The sequence below is a fragment of the Trichoplusia ni genome, chromosome 8 (assembly GCF_003590095.1).
Source record: "Trichoplusia ni isolate ovarian cell line Hi5 chromosome 8, tn1, whole genome shotgun sequence".
NCBI lineage: Eukaryota > Metazoa > Arthropoda > Insecta > Lepidoptera > Noctuidae > Trichoplusia > Trichoplusia ni.
Genome location: NC_039485.1, coordinates 12,638,900 through 12,666,400, shown reverse-complemented (window position 1 = coordinate 12,666,400; position 27,501 = coordinate 12,638,900). Strand labels below are relative to the sequence as shown.

Below are 27,501 nucleotides of genomic sequence, written 5' to 3'. Positions count from 1 at the left end.
CTTTTCTACTCGGAAAAGGCCTCCCCCTTTCTCTCCCAAACCGATCTGTCTTTTGCGTATTTGACTATATCATCACTTTCGTCATGCCGTGATTAACGTTGAAAATGTTGTAGAATTAAATAAGGTCTTAGCAACAGCCGGCGGAATTTATGAACAAAAAAATGCACACAATGTGCAAATAAACTGTTCATATTTAAATACAATAATTAACGTTCACATCTCATCTCTGTGTTGCCGCTAACCCGAGTAGCGAAACAAAAACGTGTACACAGAATATCAACAATTGAATAATATTAATAAATTAAGTACGTTTCCAAAACACCGCCCTTTACGGTCGAATTAGCGTACACTGCAGTTAAGCCCTTATTATTCTAAAGAAGGATAATGTTATTGTTCTTATTCATTCTTATTGAGAAGCAGTAAATTTTTGATAACAATAACATTTACAACAGATTAAAAAGGTATAAAGTTTTAACTTAACAGAAAGTGCGTAGGTACCTATTTTAATGCTAAATAATACAATGAGAGCCGCCTGGGAGTATCTTTTTAAATAACAACAAGCAATAAAGTTTTTGTTTTATTTATAATAAAAGGGTCTGTCGATTTAATGAATCTACCCCTTAATAAATGATTAAAATTTATCTTTTATTTCTGCATAATGAAAACCAAAACAGCAAGCAGAAAAAACGATATCTTAACAAGATATCAAAATGATCTTAAAATTAATTGAAGAATTACATCCGTTGCCATGACAACAGCTCAGCGTTGCAAACCCCGCAAATCCATTGGTCCAACTTCTTTTATTAGTTGTGCGTGAGTCAGTCAATCAATGTACTCGGAGATAAATATACCTAAGTCTAGATCATTCTGTAAATATTAAGTGTAACGTTAGTATCAGGCGACGAACTCGTGATGACTCTACTAATACATATTTTCATCTGTATTTAGCTGGCTATTATTAATACCGCACCAGCATTTCCCGGTCACAAGAACTAGGCGATAATGCTATATTTAGAACGGTCAAATATATGTTGCCGTGACCTTGGATAAAGTTTAGCTAGGTCAACACATATGTATTTAACAGAAAGCAAGTTTCTTTTTTAATCATTAATAGCCGGCTCCAAAAAAGCTTTTGATTCACAATGTGTAATATTTACAAATATTATGCAACAACCAGTTTTTTATGCAAATTACTTTTTTTAAGCCTGTCGAAACATCGACTCTGTTTTTATTTATAAAAGAGACGCGGTGTCAAAAACAATAAAAAATACAACAAAAATGAACGCTCTGAAGTTTTACACAAGTACAATGACGTTATCTGTCCCGCACACAAACGAACGATAAAGCAAATAACACCACTATCTGTAGCTATGTAGGCACACAGGCACGGCGGAGGCTCCCCGCAGCGGTCGACTGCGACTAGTACATTGACAGCTGAAACCGTCAACAAAACGGGAATATTATTGTCTTGTCTGCACGAAAACGTTCAGCCAACCATTCACGCTTACGACGAATCGCGGACAACACGTGGCCGGCGGGTAATATTAGAGCGCTCGCCGCGGCATGGCACAGCGCACAGCGCACGACGCTCCCAGTCCGGCACAGCACGACGCGCCGTACCCACATGTGTGCTAGCTGTCACACAACATAAATGTTACACTCGGCAACCCCAGTGTGTGTGAACACCGCGAACACCGACAATGACCAACAACCGCAAGTGGAGGGAATATGTGGCCGCACTCAGTGGTTCGTACATTTATTTTTATTTTTTAATATGTTCAGTGCGTTCGGTTTTTAAATACTTTTATTTATGTTTTCGTAAACTTGCATCGCGGCGCGGTCTGAAGCCGGCAACACTGCGGGCTTGCGCTACTGTGTGTTCTGACACACGCGAACAATATCATTAATTAACTTAAACAGTTGTTCCCATGTGAGTAGCGTGAAATAACGTTAGGTGTTATTTTCGTGAACTATTAGGCAATACTTTGCATAATATTATCAACTTCTTACAAAGTATGAATCAGAATACAGTGCTAAGCTATTTTAATCTGATATCTCACGCATTTAGTAAGTGGGCAAAGTGAATATCATCGTAGACTCAACTTTTAGTGATTTAAAACTCAAAATCTCCTACACTTCTTGTTTGTAAATTGATTTATTAATTGAGTATGATTGCAATATAATACGGAAATGATTGTATTATGTCAGTATATGATGTACAGTGTATTCGCGTAGCTGTCAGTCACAAACTAACACAAATATTATCCATTGTTGTATAGGTATAAGTGTGTTTACACGTCGTAATTTTGAGTTACACGGGTGTAAACTAAGTTCTTAGGTAGTCGGTACGCGGAAGTATAATCACAACTTGTTAGGCCATTTATCGTAAATTTCGACATTTAAAGTTCAAATATCGATAAAACTTATATATGAAAGAAATATATTATGTCGCCCTCGATAAGGTAAAGACTAAATAAAAAAAATAAAATATATAAGTTAAAAAATATGTAGGTAAATGTTATTTTTATTACTGACCAGAAATTTAAAATCTACCCGAATCATCGCCGATGTTCAACATACATGCATTTTCAAAGTAACTAAAACTAATTCAAATAAAAAAAAAACAACACACAGTACTTTTAAATCTTCAAACATTTACAATAAATCATTGAACATATGGTTCAATGATTCCCTGAAAATTTTAGGTTTCGATTTCCCTAATATTAACTAGAAACTTTTTAGACGCCCTTGACGTTATCAGATAGATAACTACTACTAGTTGATTATTTAATCCATGGTCTACGTAGGTATGATTAATTTTTCAATAAGGCAATAACAGCGTTACTACGACCAATCTAACAATTTGCATACTTAGTTTTATAGTTTTTACTTGGTGATTGACTGAAAATAATCAAATGATTTGATCTGACATTTACAAGTTGACTGACTTGACGCGGGTTGAAAATTAAACGAAAACCTGCCGATTCAATTGATACACTATAAATCTGGTAATCAAGCGACTAAATGAATTCCAGTTTATGAAATATAGCTCACTATGAATACTAAAAATGCCGCCCCTTCAGAAAAAAAAACAAACGCGCCTCCACGCTACAAATTGAAAATGATCCATATACCACATAAAATCATGATAAAACCATCTATCCTATGTTAATCCTGGTTATAAACTATCTGTGTACCAAGTTTCGTCTAAATCCGTTCAGTGATTTTTGCGTAAAAGATCAACAAACATCCATACATATAAACTTTCGCGTTTATATTATTATAGTAGGATTGTCCAGTTTACTATCCCAAGCAGTGAGATAGGTTTTTATGAAAACTCTTTTCTGCTTCAGGAAATAAAAAAGTGCTTATTCGTACATCTTGAATTCCTTCACGTTTTTCTCGTCTAGACGGTATTAAGACGACCAAATTTCATCTATTGAGTTTTATTAACGTATGGCTCAATACAAGTTCAGTGCAGTTTTGATCCAGTATAAAACCAGGCTAAGGCTTTGATAATTTTCACATCACATTTACGAACCAAATCAAAATTGGTTAGCCTTAAACTTTTAGGCTGTTGGCCTATGGACGTTTGGAATAATGAAGTTTTTTTTAATGCTTATTACAATTTTTGAGGTTTCTAATGTGAGGTCGTAACAACACATTTTTTGCGCTTACATTGCAAACGCTGACTGAATCCTACAATATAGAAGGCAGGTATAAATTATAATTTATATCTTCTAACCACGCCGACGAAGTCGCGAGCAACAGCTAGTTAAATATAAGGGTATTGTCAATATCAGTATTAAAATTTCAGTGACAGGATTTTCAATTGTGGCTTGTTTCACTCATGCGCTTGTCCCGTTATAAATACATTAAAAAAAATATTCGTTCTCATCCGTTTAGTACCTAATTTGAGTTCTAATTCCAATGTGTTTAGAATTTCAAGCACTGCTATCTATTTTGACAATTGGAATAGTTAGGCATTCTGAAATTCAGACATTTCCAATAACGGCTTATCTCTTATCACAGATGTCTGTGATATACGTCGTATGTTAGTCTACTACTAATTACGCACGTCTATTCCAATTTGCATTATCATGATCCTATTGGCCTAAACATTGTACGAGGAATGGTAAAAAGCAAAATCGGCGCACTAGAAGGATTTATTTTTGTATACAATATACTAAAAGAACTACCCCGCACTAAGAAATCTAATGCATAGGACGCAGGCTCTGAAGAAGCATTCGTAGATCACACAAATGCTTATCCTACGCCGGAATTGATCCCGCTATGCCTCGTGCACAGAGAGATTGGTGTAGATACCTTTATTCACTCGGCTATCGGTGCTGTCAACAGTATTCGATAATTTTGAACAATACCTCAACATTAAACACACATTTATTTTTCTATTTAAATTCTATCTTGATTATACCGTTACTATACTAGATAGATGTTGGAACGTAAAAACTTACAAAATAATAAACAGCTACAAAACCCTTTGGAAATTTCAATATTAAAATGGTACAAATAACAAGGTATCGACTATGGTGTTAAAAATAAAGGAATTATAAGATGTTCATAAATAATTTATTTATTGTTTTGCACATAGAGAACCGGTTTGATTTGAGGAAATGGAATAATGCATGAGGTTATTTGTTCCGCCTATCTTGACAGATACATTATTCGATGCGATTCAAGATACTCAAAAGAATTCTATTTCTAATGTACAGACTATTTTTAAACAGACTTAAAACTTAATTTAAACTTATATTGTAATAAAATTGTTGTTTTAATTAATTTTTATACAGTAATTTAGTACATAAATAAAAATGTATAAATCAACTAGATAATGCCATTGTTTATCTTAATTTTATGGAATAAATAATTTTTGTTACTAAATAGATAGAACCGGAAAAAAAGATTTCATCTCAGCTTGAATCAGTAGAAAAGCAATAAAAAATCGAAAAAAAGAGGCGGGCGCTTAGTAGAGAAAAACCTAGTTACGTGGGTGAACCACAGGCTAGTTTTCTTTTACTTACCTAATCAAGTATATGGGTTTTAGTTCTAAGGAATATCCAGACTTCACTTATCACGATGCGATTTAGAAATTTAATCGCAACGTATAAAGGTCACAGATTAAAAATGTAATTATTTTAAATGATTGTGCTAATAGTGTACATGTAATTACACGATTATCGCGGCAAATGACAATGAACTATATTATTTATTATATCATGTACTTAATGTACCTATCAACTATTCTGTTCAGTGCATTTCTGTTTATCTAGAAAACGAATTGTAATTTCTTGGTAATAAAAGTCATGTAATTAGAAATGACGAATAAAAAAGAAATAAATAAAAACTATTTTTATTATGAGAAAGATTTTAAATGTCATCTGTGACGTAAAACTCAACTATATTTGTTTGAAATAAAATAAATATCAAACAAATGTTCATGAATTGATAATTTTTGAATTAACATTTAGCGTTTAAGACCGGTTTCTGGTACCTACTATATAATTATTTTTTGCAAAAAGTGATTATGTCATAAATTACAGTGACATTAAAAGATGTTTATCTAACTGATATAAAATCATTATTTATATTATCTGCCGGTCGTTTTTACATGATGAGCAAATTAAACTTACTTCAAAGTCATTTAAAAGGAAAAACTTGTTCGTCAAAACAAATTTTAAACACCTGCTGCCAATATTGATAGCAGTAATAGAACAGCAATTCAGAGAATACTTTTATTAAGTCCATGCATTCAAGTGTTATTTAAAATTTAACCACTTGCTTAAATATAAATATGCTAAAATATAGTCATGTTAAGTAATAACTTAATTTTATTACCCTTTGTATATTTTGAGTCAGACTTAATTAAAAATAAAATTCGTGAAATTCTATTTTCTTCGAAGCACTTTAAGACAGCTGCATAAACAAGAAATTCGCCTAAATTAACATTTATGGGAAAACGTGAAAAAACCGGTTGTCGTGCAGTTTAGTCAGATCATAAAAGTGACAAATGTTTGTAACTCTTACTAAACATTGGGAAATAATTATGTTATAGATGTAATTATCCTTAGTTTAATTTTTCATCTATACAAAGATCATTTTGTTTGTTAAATTCCCGCGTAGGAAAAGCATTTGTGTGTTTCACGAATGCTTGTCTTGAGTCTGGGTATCTTGTGCATGTGCCATGGATGTTGCAGAATCTTCTATATCACATGGACTACATTTCTCAGTACGGGAGTCGTTGTCATAAAAATAAAAGAGTCGACTTCAAGTGCAAACTTTCATAAGGTGATTAAATTTTAATTTGTTGCTAAGAGCATTAGAAGAATGCAAAACTATAACTACCCATTTACGTTAAACCTCAAAATGTAATTTATAAGTAAAATAATAAAAACATACTAAACTATGAAGGACTTTCAAATAGAGACAATAGAATAAACCACATTTCCGAATGCCACTTCTAGACCATTTCCTCTAGGGTAAACTTAGACGCTAATATAACCACAGTCTATTGGTCTTGCGACTTCAAGCCTCGCTTACCCCAACTTGGAAGCGATAACCGAGACCGAAGTTTCAATAAATTTTGTCAATCAGACCGTTCATGAGCATCCGCTGTCAAAACAGATTCTAATCAACTTGTTAATAGATCCCACATAATCATTTGGTACTGGTATTGACAGGTTTAATAAGTAAGATCTCCTTGGGGAGATGGGACGCTACGCTGTGCAGTAATGAGCATGTCGTTATGAGATCGACTATGTAATGTCTCGATGGTTCCCATGGGATTTGGATGACATTGTCTGTAATCCGCAGAGCAGAGTTACTAACTTCCTCGTTTTTTTGCATTCGGAGAAAAATAATCTTAAATCGCCAGTAAGGATATAGGTATAGTGTTGCATCTATATAAGGATAGTGTAAAATGGATATCTCATCGTGGCCTTTTTGGGAAGATTTTATTATAAGTCGATCCGGAAATAAAACTAAAGACCTTTAGACATGTTTGGAGAAAAACGATAAAAAAAATGTATTTATGAAATTACATACCCATCATTGCATGGTCGTATGGACGGACATGCTTTACGGAAACATTAAATAGATAGGACCTGAACAGGTGCTAAAAGGATGATAAACAAGTGTTTTTTTATCTGTTTTCAAGCACTCAGATCTTACAACCGTCTGCGGTTTATATCGAAACATCATTTGATAAATTATATCTAGATAAAAAGATTAGATTCAAATCAGTCTGGAATGGAAGATAGCTTAAATGGCAAAAAACGACGTCAAAAAATCGATATAAAAAAATAATGTCGTATCGCAGTCAATTGTTTTTGTACCATTAAAAAAGAACACGTTTCTGTGCTAATTGAAATTCGTACAACACACAAGGTACGCTTATCGCATTGATATAAAGCGGAAGTATGAAATAAAGAACCGAATACGAATATCTTAAGATTAGAACATATTATTTATCTAGTCGAGTTAATCTAATGACGACGGTCGCGTGAATTTCGCACGTTTTTTTTTATTATCGTAGGATGTCAAAAATCGGGTGATGTCCGTGGAAATCACGCGCGACTTTGTGCCGACGGGTATCAGTAGCACGGCCGCGGTCTATGAGTTGAAATATACCTACCTAATAAGCTAATACGAGTACCTACGTATCATAAGTATGAAATCGCCGCTCTAAGACATGTGCGCTGTCAGCCGTCACGCTGTAATAATTGAAATAATATTGAAAAGAAAGCTACTGAACCAAACTTGATGACATTTTTAAGGGACCAGATGATAGTTATTTTATGTTAAATTAAAAATAGTTTATAAAATGGGTTTCTCCCGTTCAAATTTTCGAGGTCACAAACATAAAAAACCCTATAAATTGAGAAAATCCTATTTTTTTAAGTCGGTTGAAAAGATGGCGGTAGCTCTCCTGAATACTTTGATTTCGCACCCTTTTTATTAAATTACGCGAATTTTTATCTAACTACTTTAAAATAGGGTTTTTATTACAACACTATCTAAGCATTAGACGGTTTTGGAAAATCCCAAATAGTACGTGAAGGTATGCGAACTAGATTAATCACAAATCGTTATCAAGAAATAGTTTGATAGGCATCTGGTATACTTTTAAATCACCCTGTATTATCAAGGCGGCAGTTTATATGTGTATCTGTATGTTCGTTACCTCTTCACACCTGAATGGCTGAACCATTTTTAAGAAATCTGGTATTGACTTAGTTGAGGCTTAGAATTGATACACAACTCGACTACGTCACGGAGAAGAATATTTTGCATTTGTTAAAATATATCAATAAATACAAAACTTTACTTGCCTTACCTTAACCTACTGTATATTTTTAAATAATTATGCTAATACATATTCGAGGGTATATCGCATATTTACGGCATTGCAAAGCGAAACAATACGCTTTAGAGAATCCACGCGTGCGTTGTTTATCCAGAATCTTTTCCGTAGAAATCCATTATATTCAAATTACGAAACCAAAGGATTGAACGCCATTATTATTCAAGTAACAATTAAACTAATATGCATGCATAAAATCGGTCCAAGTGTATGGTAATAAGGTGTATTAATAATAGTAAACACTCCAACAATTGGTAGTCGATAATACTTTGTTTATTAGCGTAAGTAAACGATTCGTTCCGTAAACTTAGCGCCCTGTTCGTTATTCAAATTCAAACGTCATTATGTTGGATAAATGCAATTTTTGACATGCTCGTAACTAACATGCAGCAGATTTCTTAATTACATTCAAAATCCGACTTTAAGTTAATAGTGAAAAGGTGCATAATTGCTTGGAAGAAAAGCCTATTTTTTTAATTCCGTCTGCAGTTTTAAAGTTAATTTTTTGAATTAACTTTAAACTATATAACAATAGGCCACTAAGACTATATTTACGTTTTTTAATCATGAGTAGTTATAACGTAGTAGGGCGTAATGGGATTAAAGTCTTGCGTGTTACGGGGTGTAAATCACGTTGATATTAATTACGAAGTAATTACATTATACTAAGTAATTAAAGTTCTAATTCTAGAAACCTTACATTTTGCGTAACATATTTAAAATACATTGGATTCGTTTGAATATTTCATCATCATCACCATCAGCCCATATTCGTCCACTGCTGGACATAGGCTTCCCTAATTATTCGCCATCGAGATCTTGCGCTGGTTGAATATTTAAATAAATAAAGATACGTTTACAAACCATATTAAACTAAGCACTTGAATAGAGGTAGAGCTAATACTGTCTTTATAGATTGTTTTAAAGTGCCAACTTTCTGTAAAGAATTTCTATATAAATAAATAAAAATACGGTGAAACGATCTTCAGTCCACTGCAAATAATATATTGCAACACTATTTCGATGAGAAAAATTGGCAACCAAATTACTTTTTTGAAATAAGAACAAATCATTTTTAAATGGAATAAAAAACTAAATTCAATTTAAAGCCACAAAAAAATAAGCATAAAAAAATATTAACAATTTTCTAAAATCTTATTATTCTTTTCAAATGTAGAACGGCAGTGCAAAAAGTAAGGTTGATTCGGCATTGCAAGAACAGTTTCAGCGATCAATTGTAATTTAAATCAGCAATGACTTGCAAAGTTCTTATTAGTGTCATTTCTTCAGCACATGGGACAAGGAAGACAGACAACAATATCTCCGTATATAAACATGTTAGTTCATTTGTGTTCAATGCCAAACGTTGACATCAAGAGGCCCGGTGTGACATGATTTTTTGTCCAATCATATTTTTTTGCAACACACATTTGCCACTCATTATAAATACGAAAAAATATTTCATTGAAAAAACTAAATTAGTTGTGTCCTATCCATTTTTCCTGTCTATTGGGTTCCGGACTTGGCAACTACTTGATCGATGATTCCGTGTTTATAGATGTCAAAAATAAAAGAAGATCGAGTGTTTGACGACCAATAATTAACTTTTAGTTTTGTCTGTGTGTAGAGAATTGTATTCGAATATTTTGGTATCACATGCGACATTAAATTATGCACATTTTAATAAAGTAAATAGTGAAACGGCAAATATATTAGTCATTTGGTTGCTGAATTATTTTTTGCTTATCAAAAACCTGTACTTGTATTTCAAGTTTCTATTAGACACATGTTATTTTTTCCCCTTTTAGGCGATTCCTAAACTTGATAAAAATAGCACTTGATATACCTACTCTGTTTAAAAACTGAATACCAAACTTTTTTTAATAACCTTTGCTGCTACACCGAATTTTAAATGAGATATTTATTATTCTACTTCTAATCTCCATGTAGTGTTATTTTTTTTATAACTCACTTCTTAATTTAAAATAATGAAAGTGCATTTTCTATCTAATGCAAGTCTAAAAGGCGGTGTATATTTCATGAATATTCTTATGCCTACGAAAATTCTACAATCTGGATTGGATTCTAGATGATTCGGCCCCCCTTATTGACATCTATCCAAAACTATTGACACAATGATCAACAAAATCAATTTCAATAATAGCTGTTAATTGTTGATAGCATTCAATCATTTAAACAGCATCCTTCTCAATGATTTGACCTGAATAGTTGCTGATAAGTACAATTTATTATCTGCCAGCATAAGCCCTTGACTTTGCGTACGTGGAGGTCGATTATCGCGGCAAAAAGTAGTTCTAGATACAGGTAAAGTACAGTGCGCAAAGAAAAAGAAAAAAAACCATAGAGGTACCTATTAATGAATTTAAGGAAGTACAATACTTTGACACCGTTTATTTTAAATAGGTCATTTTCTTGTAGATTCCATTGCAAAATTGCGTTAACATTAAAAAAAATGCGTTGTAATTAACTTCTTGCATGATGAAACCGTTTGACATACGTAATACGTATTGCATAATAAAAAGTTCGAGAAAATTCTAAACCGATTTATCCAGTAAATGTTGTGTAGGTACTTTACGCTCTATTATCACTTAGGACTTCTTTAGGTATTTTAGTACCGGACTCATTGACACATAACCTTCGCAATTCCTTATAATATTGATAAACAACTCCACAACTTTGTTGCCAACTGTACAAGCAACTACCTAATATTAAGTAGAGACAATTGTTTATTAAAATTTTCTTTCATAACATTTATCTAGAGTTGCGCGATCGATATCCGAAGATAAAATTAATATTTTCTGATGAAAAACCTAATAAAGTGGTTATATCATCACACGATGTCATTACCACATTATTAACTTTGTCAGATGAGGTTAGATAATATTATGGATATTTTTACCATCAACCGTAGTTTCCTTCGTCTACTTATCCTTTTATTAATATATTTTAAGAGATTAATTATTTTTTTCCATTTAAAAAATATAATCATAAATCTATACTAATGTATGTAGAATATAGAATATATAGATAGATAGATGTCTATATCTATCTATCTCTCTATCTATCTATTTCTATATTCTATATTCTATCTATATCTATCTATATCTATATCTATATGACGGCGCGCGGATTAATTGAGAATACTTTGTTTATTTAGACGATTTTAATTGATTGTGGAAATGTGTATTAAGATAGTCCATAATTATTATTATAATGAGTAAGTGGTAAATTATAAAAGGGAGCGGGTTACCCCGAATAGAGTAGTAGGTGGCGCTAGGTGCGACGACGTTCGTTTTGCTTGTCAAGACAGTTGTCATAAAAATAGCGAGCACGTACTAACCTATTGGCTCCAAATAATATTCCATCTCAACCGTCCTATTGTATTCTACTCCATAATGTTATAAGTTCACATTATACAATCTACAAGATAACATTGACGCTTTTATTTCGAACATCCCGTCGCTCATACGCCCAAGATGGAGGCCAACCTAGACTGTTCGGAAAATGTTCCTGACGCTCCCACATATATATCTACAAAGTTGAAGAGTTTGTTTGTTTGATTGTTTGAACGCGCTAATCTCAGGAACTACTGGTCCAAATTGAAAAATTCTTTTTGTGTTGAATAGACCATTCATCGAGGAAGGCTTTAGGCTATAAACCATCACGCTGCGACTAATAGGAGCGAAGATACAATGGAAAATGTGAAAGAAACAGGGCAGGTATAAATCATAACTTATATCTTCTACCCACGGGGACGAAGTGGCGGGCAACAGCTAGTAGTATATTTTTTTAAATAAATGAATAATGATTATCACCATGAATTTTTTTAATTTTCATGAATTATTGTTTATTTTTCTTTTGCATTCACTCCTATTTTAGAATATCAGAAACCAACACGAACTATATAGACTTATTTTGTTTTATAAAAGAGCGGGTATTTTTTTATTTATACGTGTCTAATATTACAACGCCTTATCAGCGCCGTTCGTGCTGTCATAAGAATACCGATGACTGCACCGGTATTTGGATATCAGTCATTTAGACATATCAAAGGACATGCTGTAGTTTTTACAGCTGTAGCTTTAGCATGCGTTTAGGGATATCATATTAGGTAAAGTTAGTAAATTAAGTTTGAAGTCTTGACTACAAAAAAAAAGGTGCCAACATCTCATAAATGACTAACTTAAACCATTGTCATCACCACCCTAGCCTTTTCACAACTATATTGCTGGGTTGGCTTCCAGTCCGTGATAAATCACAGTCAACTTATAAAACTTTTACAATAATCTGCGTTATATTTAAGAATTACCGGCCGTGTAAAGGAAAATAATGCTATAAGAATCAAACAACGGATTGATCGTGTTATCGGGATCCCCTGCACTAGGGGTCAAATATCAATCACTTCATGGCAAATGCTGATTAGAAGAGAACGTCAAGATTAGAAGTCTGTTTTACCTACCTTTCCTTTTCTTACTGTGGTGAGAGGGAGATACCGCTCTATGCTTTGTAGCGCGCTATCACTCTTCCTCATGTCAGTTTAAGACATGGTGATAAACCCCCAAACTTCTGTAGTGGACGTAGTGGTCTATTCTTATATCCAAAAAATTTTACTCCTTCATACTCACAATGCATTTACAAAAATATAAAAGGAGAATATAAATATTTGGACAAGCGACGACCATTAATGAAACTAACGAAGCTAAGACGCGACTCACAAAAACTCGTTCCTAGAAAAACAAAAATGATCCAATTTATTCTAATAATAGAACAACCATTAAATATACAATGCTTTGCGAAGAGTCAACAGAAATAAAAGATAAAACATTTTATGACCAAATACTAAATCGACAATCTTTTGAAATCCGTAAATTATCTGTCTCAGACATTTATAGGAGTAAAACAGGGATAGATAATATATGTAACTAGCTGTTGCCCGCGACTTCGTCTCCGTGGGTAGAAGATATAACTTATGATTTATACCTGCCCTGATTTTTTCACATTTTCCATTGTATCTTCGCTCCTATTAGTCGCAGCGTGATGGTTCATAGCCTTAAGCCTTCCTCGATGAATGGTCTATTCAACACAAAAATATTTTTTCAATTTGGACCAGTAGTTCCTGAGATTAGCGCGTTCAAACAAACAAACAAACAAACTCTAGCTTTAATATTAGTATAGATTAAATTTTAATATCAAATAGTTAAGTCGCATTTCAATATCCTAGATTACGTCAACTTAATAATGGTATTTTTTGTGTAAAAAGACAGTGCAATCAAGTTTGTTTAGAAGCTTTACAATGGTATTCATTTCTATTCGTTTATGTGTAAACATACTTCAGTTCAAGAAGACAAGACTTTTATCCTCTTGTTCCTACACAAGTATATTCACATATTATAGCAAACAGAAGCAGCAATGATAAGTATAGAAATAGTATTTATGGTGTAAATGTAGTCGTACAAGAAAAATCCATGTCGTGTATGGAATGCAGGACTGAATAGATAAGGCAACTATAGTTTTGTTAAAACATCCAATAAAGCGAAGCTAAACAAATGTTTGTATTAACTTTTGTATCGCAATGTTTATGAGAGCAGACACGAACTCACTATTGGTCTTTTGTTATGATTGTCCTAATATAAATAAATGGCTTTATTCTTATAATGTTCACGTTTGTTTTGACTTTGTTTGTCGAGATAAATAAGTTTTTTAATAAAATGAAAACAATTTGAATTATAGTCTTTTTGTAATATAAATAGTTTCTTTTTCAACTGTGCTGGGGTTTCGGAGTTTGAAATGCTTCGTTTCTTTTTCTTATTTTATCTTCATAATACCAATACAAATCAACGATAATGGAAAAAGGTGTGTCGCGTTAAATACACACCTCGTTCGTTTGTCGTGAAAAGTAGCCAGATATACCTATTTGTATAAATCTATCCCTCTCTATTTCTGAAATAATCTCTTCCACGCACATTTAAAATAGAACGCAAACACATATGACTAACCTAAAATAAAATGGTCATCATGACCGTTAAGTGGTGCAAAAATAATTTATTTTCTCCATTTGCAAAATATCTTTGGGATCCCCAGATTAGCCCAGAAACATGATTAATGATGAAACTGGGGCCCTAATAAAGAAAAGATAATTAATCATGTACCTAGCAACTAGGAGGTCGCGGTTCACTCATTTACCACGAATCACCAACTTTTATTAGGATTAACAGAATATTCTGGAAAGCAATTTTTGTTGATTAATTTCGTTAAGATGACCTGAATATCAAATTTTGGCAGTTTGCTCTAGGTTTACCGGTATTTTTTTTGTGCCAATAACCTTAAGTTCATTGCCTTTTGTTTGACTGTATCAAGACAAAGAGTATGGAAAGTCGACCGTTAGCATTTTTTTTAATGAGCACTCTCCCCTTCTTGAAATTACTTTTAGCCCTGAACTTTTTATGCAATGCGACTTGGAAGTTTAATATGATCAACATATAGTATGTCTGATGCCGGATTCTTACGCTTAACTCTGTTAAAATCTTTCTATACACTTGATTTCTTTCGTAAACTTAAGACATAAGTACATTATGTCTTTAGACTAAAGAAATTTTGAAGAACACGTTATTTAAGCATAACTTTAGAATCCATGGAAAAAAAAAAACAAAGCCAAGTGAAACCACGAGTTCAACTTAGTAGTCCAATTTTAATTCTCACTCATTATAACACATTAATAAGGTGCGTGCCGTAAAAATTGTCTACGACATGGGTTCAGGAATAATATATTACGCAAATGTGAACATTATATTTTCTACAGCCTACCTTTAAGATAAGCTTTATCAATTTCCTTGCATCGCCGAAACTGAAGTTAAGCCCAATCGGAAAAACGTTTTCTGGTACAAATTGCTGGTCAAAACCTTTAAGTTCACTAGAATGTTTTTTAATTCATTAAGAGCAGGTGATCAGATACAATTAATTGCAAGGACCCCAGATTTCGTATTGATATATAAATGTTCCATATTCGTGAATAGCACATGACTTGTTTTTTATAAGATTTCTAAATATACCTTAAATACTTTGTCAGTCTGTTTATCACAACCTTACTAGCTAAGTATCAATTCTTATTTTTTTTTAATACAAAGTAATTGAAAGAAGAGCGAGGTGTTGGCACACATGAATCAGACATTCGGTACTTAAATTTCATCGCCTTACTATTTCTCGCTAATCTGTTAATAACAGACTATGAACCTACACACAAGGTCATATTTCACAAGACTTTGCGACGCCAAGTTGTAATTTGAACCTTATGTCATCGTGAATAAAGCTTAATTGTAACATGATACCATTAAACTGTCTAAAGTACTTATCATCCTATATGTCATTAAAGTTGACTGAAGGATGTAATTAATAGTACTACTAAAAGGCGATTAACAGCCAGTAAAATGTGTAATTTATCTTTGAACGCCCAAAAGTTTCCATAAATGTACGAAGGTAATGGAACTTCTTAACAGATGAAAGAAATCTCATTAATCTGTCACCATATCTACTCAAAATTACTTACAATTATTCATACACTGACATATACGTCTTAATAAATGTCAGTCACGGACTAAAGGTCTCCCACCTACTCGATCTAAAAGAATCGATTTCTGCTTAATTGGTGCACCGGATTTTTAATAATCGATTACGCAAGGTAATTACTGAATTATTGGTAAATGCCGATATTTTAAGGTTAAACCAGTGGCGACCTTCTGTTAAGACAACCCGTCGTAATGTGTCACACTTGTCATTATTGACATACTCTTCGGTTGTCGAAGTAATTTGCGTCAAAATGTAAAAACAATTGGCAGTCGGGCCTGTTGGCGATACGGTGAAGGTTGAAAGCAGCGCCATACTGGCTGCTGTAATATTTGTCGTTCGGGGAGTTGTTTGCGGATTTACGTGTAAAACAACTTCATTCACAAAGTTTGCGATACTTCGAAGTGATTTAAAGTTCTGGTTGAGAATGATTCATACTTATGTGGGTTTCAACCAAAACTTTAAATCTTTTTGTCGTCGGAATATCTTTATGGATGTTTTTGAAAAACTAACAGGTGTTCCGTTCTAATACTCACCAAAACTAGAAAAGCTTAACTACACTGTTAGGGGAGTGATTTAGGTCTCCACACCAAACCCACTGAGCGCGACGACGAGTCGTAAATTCGATCCCCGTACATGAATACTTCTTCTGAGTCTGGTTGCTCTACGTATGCAACTTGAATGTTTTTAAAATAAAAAGGTATTTCGCAAAAATTCAAGCAAGGGATCTTATCATATCTACAGCGGTTTTTTTAAACTTGTTCCTAAGCTATGTTTCTAACTCTTCCAGCTACTTTGATCGCGGCGGCGGCGGGTACCACAGTAGGCTGGACGTCTCCCACTCTACCCATTCTACTAGCTCCAGACTCACCCATCCAGACATCAGCAGATCAAAGCTCATGGATTGCTTCACTTATGATATTATGCTCAGGTATTTATTTTCATTGCTCTTGTTATATTTCGAATGTTTTTTTCTACAAATTATAAGCTTACCAACAACCAAGTTCACTACCAGAGTCAGTTGTAGCAATAGTCCCAGCGAAAACCATTAATTTAGACCAGAAGTAGTCGCTACTTCCGGTCGGTAACTAACATCATCATATCCAAGCCTTATAATTATGAAACCACTAGTAATGACTGCGGCAGAGATTCTAAGCATTGTTCGAGAATGTACCGCAGCGATGTCATTCAACATGGTCATCAATCGGCACATATTAGACCACATTTACCGTTAATAGGGACTGATGAGCGTATCTCCGATGACAGGTCAATCACTCCCGATCCGACTGGTAATAACAATGAATGCGTTATGCCTAAAGGACTTCGACCGTGATTCGTGACCGATCGAATCAGTTGTCATGTGATTTTCTTAATTGATATGACGAATCCGTCCACGCTCACCAGATAACACATTCACATAACATATTTTCTTTGGCGACATGTTCGTTATCCAACTATTGGAATTACTTCCCTCACTACGAAACTGGAAACTGTTTACGTTTAAATTACGCGATAAATTAACTTTCCCAAGGCATTACATATTTAGTCGCAACATTAATCTAAGTCGTAACTTGATCGCGCTTCTCTCATCCCGACTGCTAATCTCAAATGATGGGGTCGGCTTTAGAAACTTGATCGTAACTAAAGCATGAAAATGTCTCTACGTCATGCATATACCACTCTTCATTACATTTTAATATAATTGTTACATACCGAACCAATTATTTCGGCGATGATCAAGCATTTTGATATAACAATTTTATGAAATACATTTTCCATTTCACAACACCGCTAATTGCTGCTCCAAGAATTAATTTATAAACGAGAACATATCGAGAGATCGATAGAGGATGTATCATGACAATTAGCACTAATTGTCGAGATTCCACTCGAAAGCCGACTGATGATGCATCCGTGAATTTCACACATGGATTTTCACAATTTAATGAGAACAATGATTTAAAATTTTGTTCTTGTTGGAGTGTGTATGTTAAAAACTGGCGCCAAGATAAGTCTAGACACTGGTCAGTCTAGTCAAAACAAATGTGATCACGAGTCAGTATTAGTCATCGTATTGTTATCTATTTCAGCCGCAAGTCCTATTCCTGCGTCGTACCTGGCGGACAGGATCGGGACGAAGAAGACATTGCTGCTTGCATCAGTTCCTTACATCATTGGGTGGATCCTGGTGATGTTCGCGGGGAACGTGCCCACGATCTACGCGTCGCGGCTCATCTCCGGGCTGGGCTACGGCATCGCGTACACCACCGCGCCTATGTACCTCGGCGAGATCGCCTCCGATGACGTCAGAGGAGCCATGGCAACGCTCATCACTGTCATGTCGAAGGTCAGTCCACCCGAGTCCCGCCACGATTACAACAAGGTCAATACGCTCAAACAAGTAATTAGGTCATACACCTACATTATTTAGACGTTTATGACCCTTATCACAATAATTACAGACGGATAGTTCCGTTTTGATAACACTATCAGTTCTTACGAAATTGGTGGAAAGCTATGTTTGTCAGTTTGTTTGTAGTTATTGCCTTTTGTTGTATCTACAGAATTTCCTACTACGTTGTTACTCATAACAATAATATTAAGTAAACATCGCAAAATATGTTATAAATATGCTAATATTATGAACAAACTAATTTAAGCAAACATTTGCATTGGTGAGTAGTGGTAAATTTGAATTCAATTATCACTGTTGACGTCTTTTCTAACAAAAACCCACTAGGAAATACAAAACATTATCATTGTAGAATAGGCATTAGCTTGTCACATGTCCAAATGTTCAACAGAGAATAATATTTAATTTTTATTCTTTAAAATTATCATAATACCAGTAGACTGCCGCGGCTCCACCCGCATGCGTTTTGATTTTCTCGATTAAACGTAATCCTGCCTTATAAATTGAATATAAAGTACAAAGCCAGTATATTCCAACCTACAGTCTATCTCAGTCCTAAATTTCATCAAAATGCGTTCAGTATTAATTACGTGAAAAAGTCACAACCATGCATACACGTAATATAAGTAGTATCGATCAGACAGTAGATAGAAACTCTACTAATAATACTATAATTGACGATATCGCCACTGATCTCGCTCAAGATACTAGTTTGAACAAGTCCAACCAACCTTGACAAATATCTGATGATCTAGACACTTTGTATGCAGTCGCTAATAGAAACTACGTAAACAATTTTAATTAATCAACCTTGTTTCTTCGCTTCACCACGGACAATATCGCTCTGTAGTAATTAATGTGTCGCTGTCTTCATAAAAACAATTTAATCTTCCTTTCCTATTAACAATTTATTTAATTATGTACATTAAGAGCTGGTTAAAAGTGCGAGCTATTATTGTTGGCAGTTATGAAAAAACATAAATAATGATAAGAAGATTGAGGTACTTTATTATTTTATAGCTGCTACCATTAGGATTTATTAGGCTATTGAATCCATTGAGCAAGTGAGCAACTAAGTAAGAAGTTCATAGGGAACTAGACTGTTTGAGTTTTCCTCACTAAGAAGCCAAACTAAGGCGAGTTTAAAGCCACCAGTGAAAGCTCTCGTGGCTTCAGTATGACGTCACCCATTGCCTATTAACGAACGGCCACACCTCAAGCGAAACGTTTTTGTTTGCTGAAGGCCTTAAAAAGGCGGACTTACGACTCATGTAATGTTTTCTTTTATTTTTCCCCGAAAATGTGGGTTTTTACTACGTATTTACTTTGGTTTACTTGGAACTAAATTTAGTTTCTCAACATTTGGGTATTTAACTAAAAGCGAATTAGTCCGTCAAATGGATTTCCTAAATTAAACGGATAAACAAAAGAACTGGATGTTGAAATCTCGCATGACGTCACTAACCTATCAGTACACATTTAACCGACAAGTGATGTTATTTGCTCCCAGTTCTATACGATTCGCCATGATTGATGCGTTTTGTCTTGTTATTAAATTAATTAAATGTAAATTAAGAAAAACGTGTCCAATATTTTTTTAAATTTATTAGACAGTACTAAATAAATATTTTTAGTCAAATAGCAAATAATTTTAGCTTATTTATTAAAAAAGCATTTATCTGTTTCAGGCTGGTATCCTGTCTCAATACTGCATCGGCCCCTACGTGTCCATGCTGGGTTTGGCCAGCTTCAACATCGCCATCCCAATCCTCTTCGTGGTAACATTCAGTACCATGCCGGAGTCACCGTACTTCTACATTAAATCCGGACAGAGACAAGAAGCGGAGTCATCGTTAAAGAAACTCCGCGGCAAGGCCTACGTCAGAGAAGAGCTAGAGAGCATGAACAGCCTAGTCACTGAGAATATGAAAGAAAAGGGTCGATGGAAAGACTTATTCACTGTGAGAGGAAATAGAAAAGGTCTCATTATTCTAATGGGCATATATTTCACGCAACAGTTTTGCGGCAGTACTGCGATTATCGCGTATGCTCAGCAGATATTCGGAGCGGCTGAGGGCGGTATGGGAGCAAAGGAGTCGTGCATTTTATTCGGCACAGTGCAGCTGATCACCTCGGCGATGTCGTCACAGTTGGTCGACAGACTGGGGAGGAAGCCCCTGCTGCTAATATCCTCCTGTGGCGTCGGACTCTCGAACGTTATAATAGGTGCTTACTTCTACATGAAACATCTACAAAGCGACTACGTCGTTAGTTTGAAATTTATTCCTAATGTTGTGATACCTATTTTTATATTCTCGTATACTATAGGCTTAGCAACAGTGCCGTTCGCAATTACTTCCGAAATATTCCCCACAAACATTAAATCAAAGGCGACTTGTGTGATCCAGATATTTGCGGCCTTAGTTACGTTCGCAGTAACGAAGTTATATCAAGTGGTCGCCGATAATTTAGGGAACTATGTCGCCTTCTGGGGTTTCGGTGTACTTTCGGTGCTCGGTGTGATATTTATAATACTGCAACTTCCAGAGACTAAAGGACAGTCGTTTGCTGCGATACAAGAGAGGTTGTATTCCAGAAATAAGGTTGCTTATGTTAAAGATGAGGATCACATGGCAAGAGTTAAAATAACCTTGTGACGAAGTACATTATTTTATAAATATGCATATTTTTTAAGTTATTTAACAATTGTATAGTATAAGGCGTTTGTTATCTGTACTTTAATATTATTCAGTACTTAATCCTCCGTCCGCGCACTACGTGGCGACATTCCGCAAAAGAACCTCATTTGTCGTGGCCGTCTCCTCTGATCTAACATACCTAGTTGTTTGTAGTTACATGGGAGCTATTAAGACCAAAGAATTCACTTTTATGTATTAAGGGACAAATGTCGGGTTTCTTGTTTTGTTATACGATAGTACTTTAAAATCAAGTTGGACTTCCATTAAAATTTAATGTATAGCAAAAATGTGTACGTAATAGAAGACTTGATTTATTGTTTCGTATAGGTTTTCGTATTAAGTTTGTTATGAGTATTACATGTGCCAACATTAACTTGAAGCATCTACTTAATGTTAATACAAAGTCTATCTGTGATAGATTCTTGAAGAATATATGAAGCCTCTTAGAGTTGCCTTGTAATAAGTATTTTATATACTATACACAGATACTTACTATTTATATATATGATATAAAAGTGCCTTTAAGCAAACACTACTATAACTTCAACAAGTACAAACGTAGTATAAGCTGCTGTAATGTAAGTTGTTCGCGTAACTTCAACATGTTTAAAGACGTTTACGCTTCAATCCTACAGAATACAGATAAATATTATATCGAATCTCTTGCTCCTGAACGGATCCGAGAATAGTGTGGATGATAGTATTATAAATGATCTAGCTTCAACCGACTTCACAATGCCACGTTTACAAAAAAGGTTTATATTACACATTGTATTTTGAATTAGAAACTCTTTCGAATTTATACTCATTAGAACACCCTAAAAAAATATAACCAGACCGTTGGTTTCCAATACGTAAATAAAAGCAAATAAATATTCATTCGTGTAACGTAAAGTTGCATGAAAATCATTACAGTTTTTCTTTCTGTTTGAAAAAGAGGTGTTACTTATTTTTCTTGTTTGCCAGCGGTCAGAGCAAGCGCACTTCATTAAGGCTTCACATTTTTGCATCCAACTTACTCTAACACCACTTAGAAACTTGTCTGCTTGTTACGACCGCCAAATTTCGGTCGGTTTTAAGCCGTCTGGATTATATTGGCACACTGGAAACAACTGAGCATGTTTACGATGTGTTGTGACTTTGCTTGTTGTGAAATTTTCAATTGAGAATTTAGGTTGATCGCTAGCTTAGCATAGCTGAAAATGAGGGGTTTAAGGCTAATGTACACTGTGTATTTTATACACTTTGACTACGCGCTAATTAGCTGAAGATTGACTAACAAATGCTGTTGTATAGGCAAGTTTCTAAAACGATGATCATCGGAACGTATAGGATACAAGGTGTGCACAAGTCCTTATTCAATATAGATAACAATAAAACAAAAGAGTTTGAATTGCATGATTTTATGAGAGCCGGTTTGCTCTCTGCATGGCGTGGTATTATACCTTCTTAGAACTTAACCTCTATATATTGCAATATGTCTAGAAGTTTGATAAACAAATTGGCACTCTATTTCATCGAATATAAGTTTCGAATTTCTATATTAGCCATAAAATATAAAGGTTTTGGTGATATGATCATGAATATGGACCAGTCTAGGCTTAGGATATAAGATTATACTTACTTAGAAATGCATTTTATGATTGTTATTATTATAAAACATTTGGTGCTGGTCGAAAATAAATAGTGAAACCAGTTCCTTTCCAGCATTAAGTGTTTCAAGTACTGTTACGGTACTAAAAATATTTATTAATAACTTACTAATATAATAATAATTTTAATTAAGGTTTTATGTACTTAGGTCGCACAGCATTTAATGTAAGATATTATGTATTGGCGTGCCTTATTGAACAATACTGTACATTAAAATAATATATATTTACATAACGTACACATCAGTTTCTTGGTCGTTTTTTGAAATTGTAAAAGTTTTTATCACATCTGTCAATTTCTTGAAGTGTCTATTAATTAATTGAAATAAATCATTTTAATTATCTATTTTATATTAATAATTTTGAAAATCGAATTCATGCTAAATATACAAGGTACATGTTTATTTTTCAATTTATATTTATGTTTTTGACGATGATTTTATTAACATCGTATTTTGACAGATATGATAAATCCTACCAGATAATTACCTATATTTATAAATATTTATGTAAAGTACTCGTGGTAATACAAATTGTGATGATAGAACATTCCGAAAGTCTCACGGAACCCGTGCCATTTATACATAAACTTTGTCGGAATGCAATGCATGTGATGTCTTTATGAAATATTTGTAATTAAAACATATTGTGATAACCTAAACTGGACTTTTCATTATTTATTCTAAAACAAACGTAGATATAGACAAATACGCATTAGGTGAATGATGTGACTACTACAACTGCGAAAAGTTAATTAATTAATATTCATTTAATTTATGCAGTATAACGTATCACGAAATATCTACTTGAAAAGTAGAAATACTAAAAGTAGAAATAAGTACAAAATATCTAAGAAAAAAAGAATTCGAAATTCTACAAAACATAATAGCTGTTCCAAATTCAAGCGATTCAAATAAATATTCAACTTGTCTAAATTACTTCAAACATACAAACGTCTACTTTTGAAAATAGAACAAGGAATCTGTTAAAAACCCAAGCGAGACAGGAACAAAATGGCAACTGTTGATCTCATTACCGTAATTTATTGACATGGCAACAAAAAGCCAGCACTTTAGGCAGGAAAATGACTCTCCTATTTAGTTCGGCATTTTGCGGTGAGCGGGAGTCCTACCACAATCTTTTGTAGTTATATTGTTGCGGGTGTGAAAGAGATGCCACTCTATATCGTGTGTCCTGTCACGGTTGCACAACTACAATAATATTATTTAGAGATGGGCCTTCGGTTCTGAACAAAGAGGTGTTGTGATTTTAATTAAATGAGCTCTGTAATTAAATATTTGGCTGGTTTTGTTTTGGTTAGTTATTTTGGAGCTTCGCAGAATAAGTATTTGTTTTCCACCAGTACTCAGAAACTGCACTTTGAGGTGCCTCTTGCGGAAAATCTTTACTTATTTGAATCTTTCTTACTTTTATAATACTCTAGCTATTACTCGCGGCTTCGCTCACCCGCATGTCGGTTTCAGCTGCTAAATTATCCTTTGTTTTTTTTGGACCCGAAGTGGAATCCTCGTAGACACCCACTTCCTCGGGAGAGGAAACGGGTTGTGACCTCCATACAAAATAACATCAAATTCGGTCCAGCAGATTAGGACGTGAAATGGGAACACTTACATGCTTTGCCTTCTGCAAGCTCTTCTTTTTTATATCAAGGTTTATCTTTCCTATGCCCTGTTTACACGAAACTTAAATAGTGCGTATCCACATACTAACGTATGCTGTATAGGGCACATATTACACAAATTACAAAAACCGTATTCACAATCGTCACTTAGCTAAACGTATTATTACCATTAAGGATACAGAATACTGTTCATGGTAGCTCAGTCATTATAAAGAGGAATGTAGAGACAAATAAATATCTATCATCGCGTGGTAAAAAAGCGTTTGTGAAAACAGCTTTTAATCCATCAACATTTTGGTAAAGTCTAAAGAAAGACCTAATGAAAATATTATGCCAAGTTTTTGAGTTATTTCAACGACTCAAAGGGCATTAAATAAATGAAGAGCCTGCTACAAATTCTTAAAATTAAATTGTGATTTGTAGAACAGAGCCGCCACGCTTCTCTGTGTAATACACTATCTCGCTTTCACACTATTAAATGAAACCTTATTCAAGATATACTAGGTTCGGGCTACATTTTAAATACAAAAGGAATAAACGATGTCGGCGTGTTACTAAAACACTTTCTTTTAGCCATAAATCTCGGTATGCAAAAGAAACTAGCAATTCATCTGGCATTCGACGCATTCTCGGAACATTTAGCCGACACAATCACTTGACTACGGTATGAAAAACAGCGAATTGTTCTTCTCGTTAATGTCTTTGAGGAAAATCAATTCATGAATTTGAGGTCAACTATTTAATTATATTTTCAATGGGTTATTTTACTAAATCTAATAATATAAATCCATTTCCAAAATATATTGAATAAGTATTTTTCATTTTATCACATGATCAAATGATTAAAAGCACTTAGGCTTTTTATGGTAGTGGGGACTAGTAACATCACTTGCTAGTAAACAGCGTACTAGTTAGTGTCGTCACACAAGATTTAAAGTCACTGTACCCATTTTTTCTGTTTACGAGATAAAATGCGTATCAAATATTTTCTGGAAATCTATCTGACTTACTAAACTGTTTTTTTTTGTCAAATACCCTATAAACACATGTGGTTTTAACCGTTTATTCTATTCTATTTATTCTACATATTTAAAATAACTTCAATTTATACCAGTTATTAATGAACGGAATTAATCCCTTTTTTGTATTATTTTTGTCGTAGGTATAAATGTATAAAGTACATTCATTGCATGATTAAGGAGACGTAGGTACACACGTAAGCAGCAATAAACGTCAACCTTACGTGAAGGTACCAGATAAACAGATCAAGTGGTATTAAAATTAATGCTCCTCATGGAAACGTGCACCCACCTGTCGATTTCTTTGTGCAATAGAAATTTAGGTTATAAGAAAATGTTATTGATATCATAAACAAACATGTGACTGGAATATTTCTTAAGTTTGAGCCCCTTATCAAGCGTTGTTTGTTGTTTACGTGTTAGCCCTACGAATATACAAATATTTGTTAATATGTCATTGAAATTATCGAATTACGCTTTTATTATTACTCGTCGTAACTGGATGTTGTATCAACTTGTGTCTGGTATAAACAAGTGATACGATTCTTGTAAATGACTGGACATCAAAGACGTGTGGAGATCGGAGATCATGTAGTACCGGTGTCGTTATCGATAACTCTGTTACAAAACATTTGCATCCGCCCGAATTATTGCCAGAGTTCGTGACATTCGTTTGTTTTGATTCGCTTTCCAAAACAATGGTTTTCAAGCATTCATTTGTCAATTTCTTCTATCTGAATTTTATTACTTTATTATTATTGCTGGCTATCAAATGTTTTAGGTATTTATTATGTCACTCGTCATGTTGTGGAAAAATTTTGATTGGCATCATGCCGTTAGGATTAAAATTTCTTTATTGTGGTATCAAATGGTTATAAAATAAATTATATTGTTTTATGAATCCAAGGTTTAATGATTGCGAAAATACGTCTGTAAATTGTGACAAAGTACATCATTACTAGAACATCCGGGAACTAGAAGGTTTCATCATGGAAACGTGTATATATTTTTTTAGGAAAGTTCTAGTTGCAAGCTCGAGTTACTGAAGTTCTTACAAGAAAAATATGAAGCAATATTTATTTACCCAGAAAAACAAGTTACTAGATTCATAATTACTTATAATCTTCCTTTTTGTTTACATTTTTTTAAGGTGCACACTATTTATTTATTTTCTGATATATTCTTTTGAGAATTTGTGGACATTGATGTGCGTTACACGTATAATCTATACAAAATATACATCGAGGAAGGTTTTAGGCTATATACCATCACGCTGCGACTAATAGGAGCGAAGATACAATGGAAAATGTGGTATAAATCGTAACTTATATCCTTTTAACCACGCGGACAAAGTCGCGGGCAACAGCTAGTAAGATAATAACATGAATAATTATGGCAGATTTTGTTTAATATGTTTTTCAAGCAGAGGTCTAATTTGAGAATCTCTAGTTAAGCTTGACATGTAACTAGTTGTTGACCATATTCAATAAAAAAAAACAAATCACATGATTTGTTGATATCGGATACGAATAAATTTTACATGAATGTTTTTTATTATCGCCGTAAGTCGAAACATGTGATGATCGTAACATAACATGATCGTCCAAACCGTGTTATTGTGTATTTAATAATGCGACAATAGTTGCATACGTTTAGCGTACTTAATGTTAAGGCACGTTTGTGATATTGATCCCTTTTTTTCTAGGTTTGTTTCTTAAGCAACATGCTACCTTTAGACAACCGTAGAATGGGGTAAATCGAGATTCGACGGCAAAAAGAAGAAAGTTTTCTTTTCGGTATTCTTGCTTAAATAAAACTTCTTTAACAATATTTTTTATTAAATGCTAGGGAGTACATATCATTGTTTTAATTTGTCTACTAAAACGACCACAAATTTAGAATAAATATGTTTCTGTCAACCCCTAATATTCCTCTTTAAGCCATATACTGCGGTATTACCTACGGACGTGAATTAGATTTCTTTTGAACACAGTAACTATGTATGTCCATACTAACGTCATCTGATATTAAAAACTTACATAACCTCGTGAACAAAAACGAAAGTGTTAAGTGAAACACAATTTCACTTTTTAAGCCATTTTAATTTCGTATAAA

General features: G+C 33.8%; 1 protein-coding gene and 1 long non-coding RNA gene across 2 annotated transcripts; both read left to right on the top strand.

Moving 5' to 3' along the window:
- The first annotated feature begins 1,256 nt into the window (after positions 1-1,256).
- Positions 1,257-23,386, top strand: LOC113496359 (facilitated trehalose transporter Tret1-like). Its single transcript, XM_026875544.1, has 4 exons — positions 1,257-1,746; positions 16,752-16,892; positions 18,052-18,308; positions 20,063-23,386. Exons 1-4 carry the CDS (start codon positions 1,701-1,703, stop codon positions 21,029-21,031), a joined length of 1,413 nt encoding a protein of 470 aa, XP_026731345.1. The 5' UTR covers positions 1,257-1,700; the 3' UTR covers positions 21,032-23,386.
- Positions 23,387-25,207: 1,821 nt separating this feature from the next.
- LOC113496360 lies at positions 25,208-27,242 on the top strand. The gene is made up of 2 exons (XR_003400803.1): positions 25,208-26,536; positions 27,092-27,242. It is a non-coding gene; the product is annotated as an uncharacterized LOC113496360 (long non-coding RNA).
- Positions 27,243-27,501: the final 259 nt, after the last annotated feature.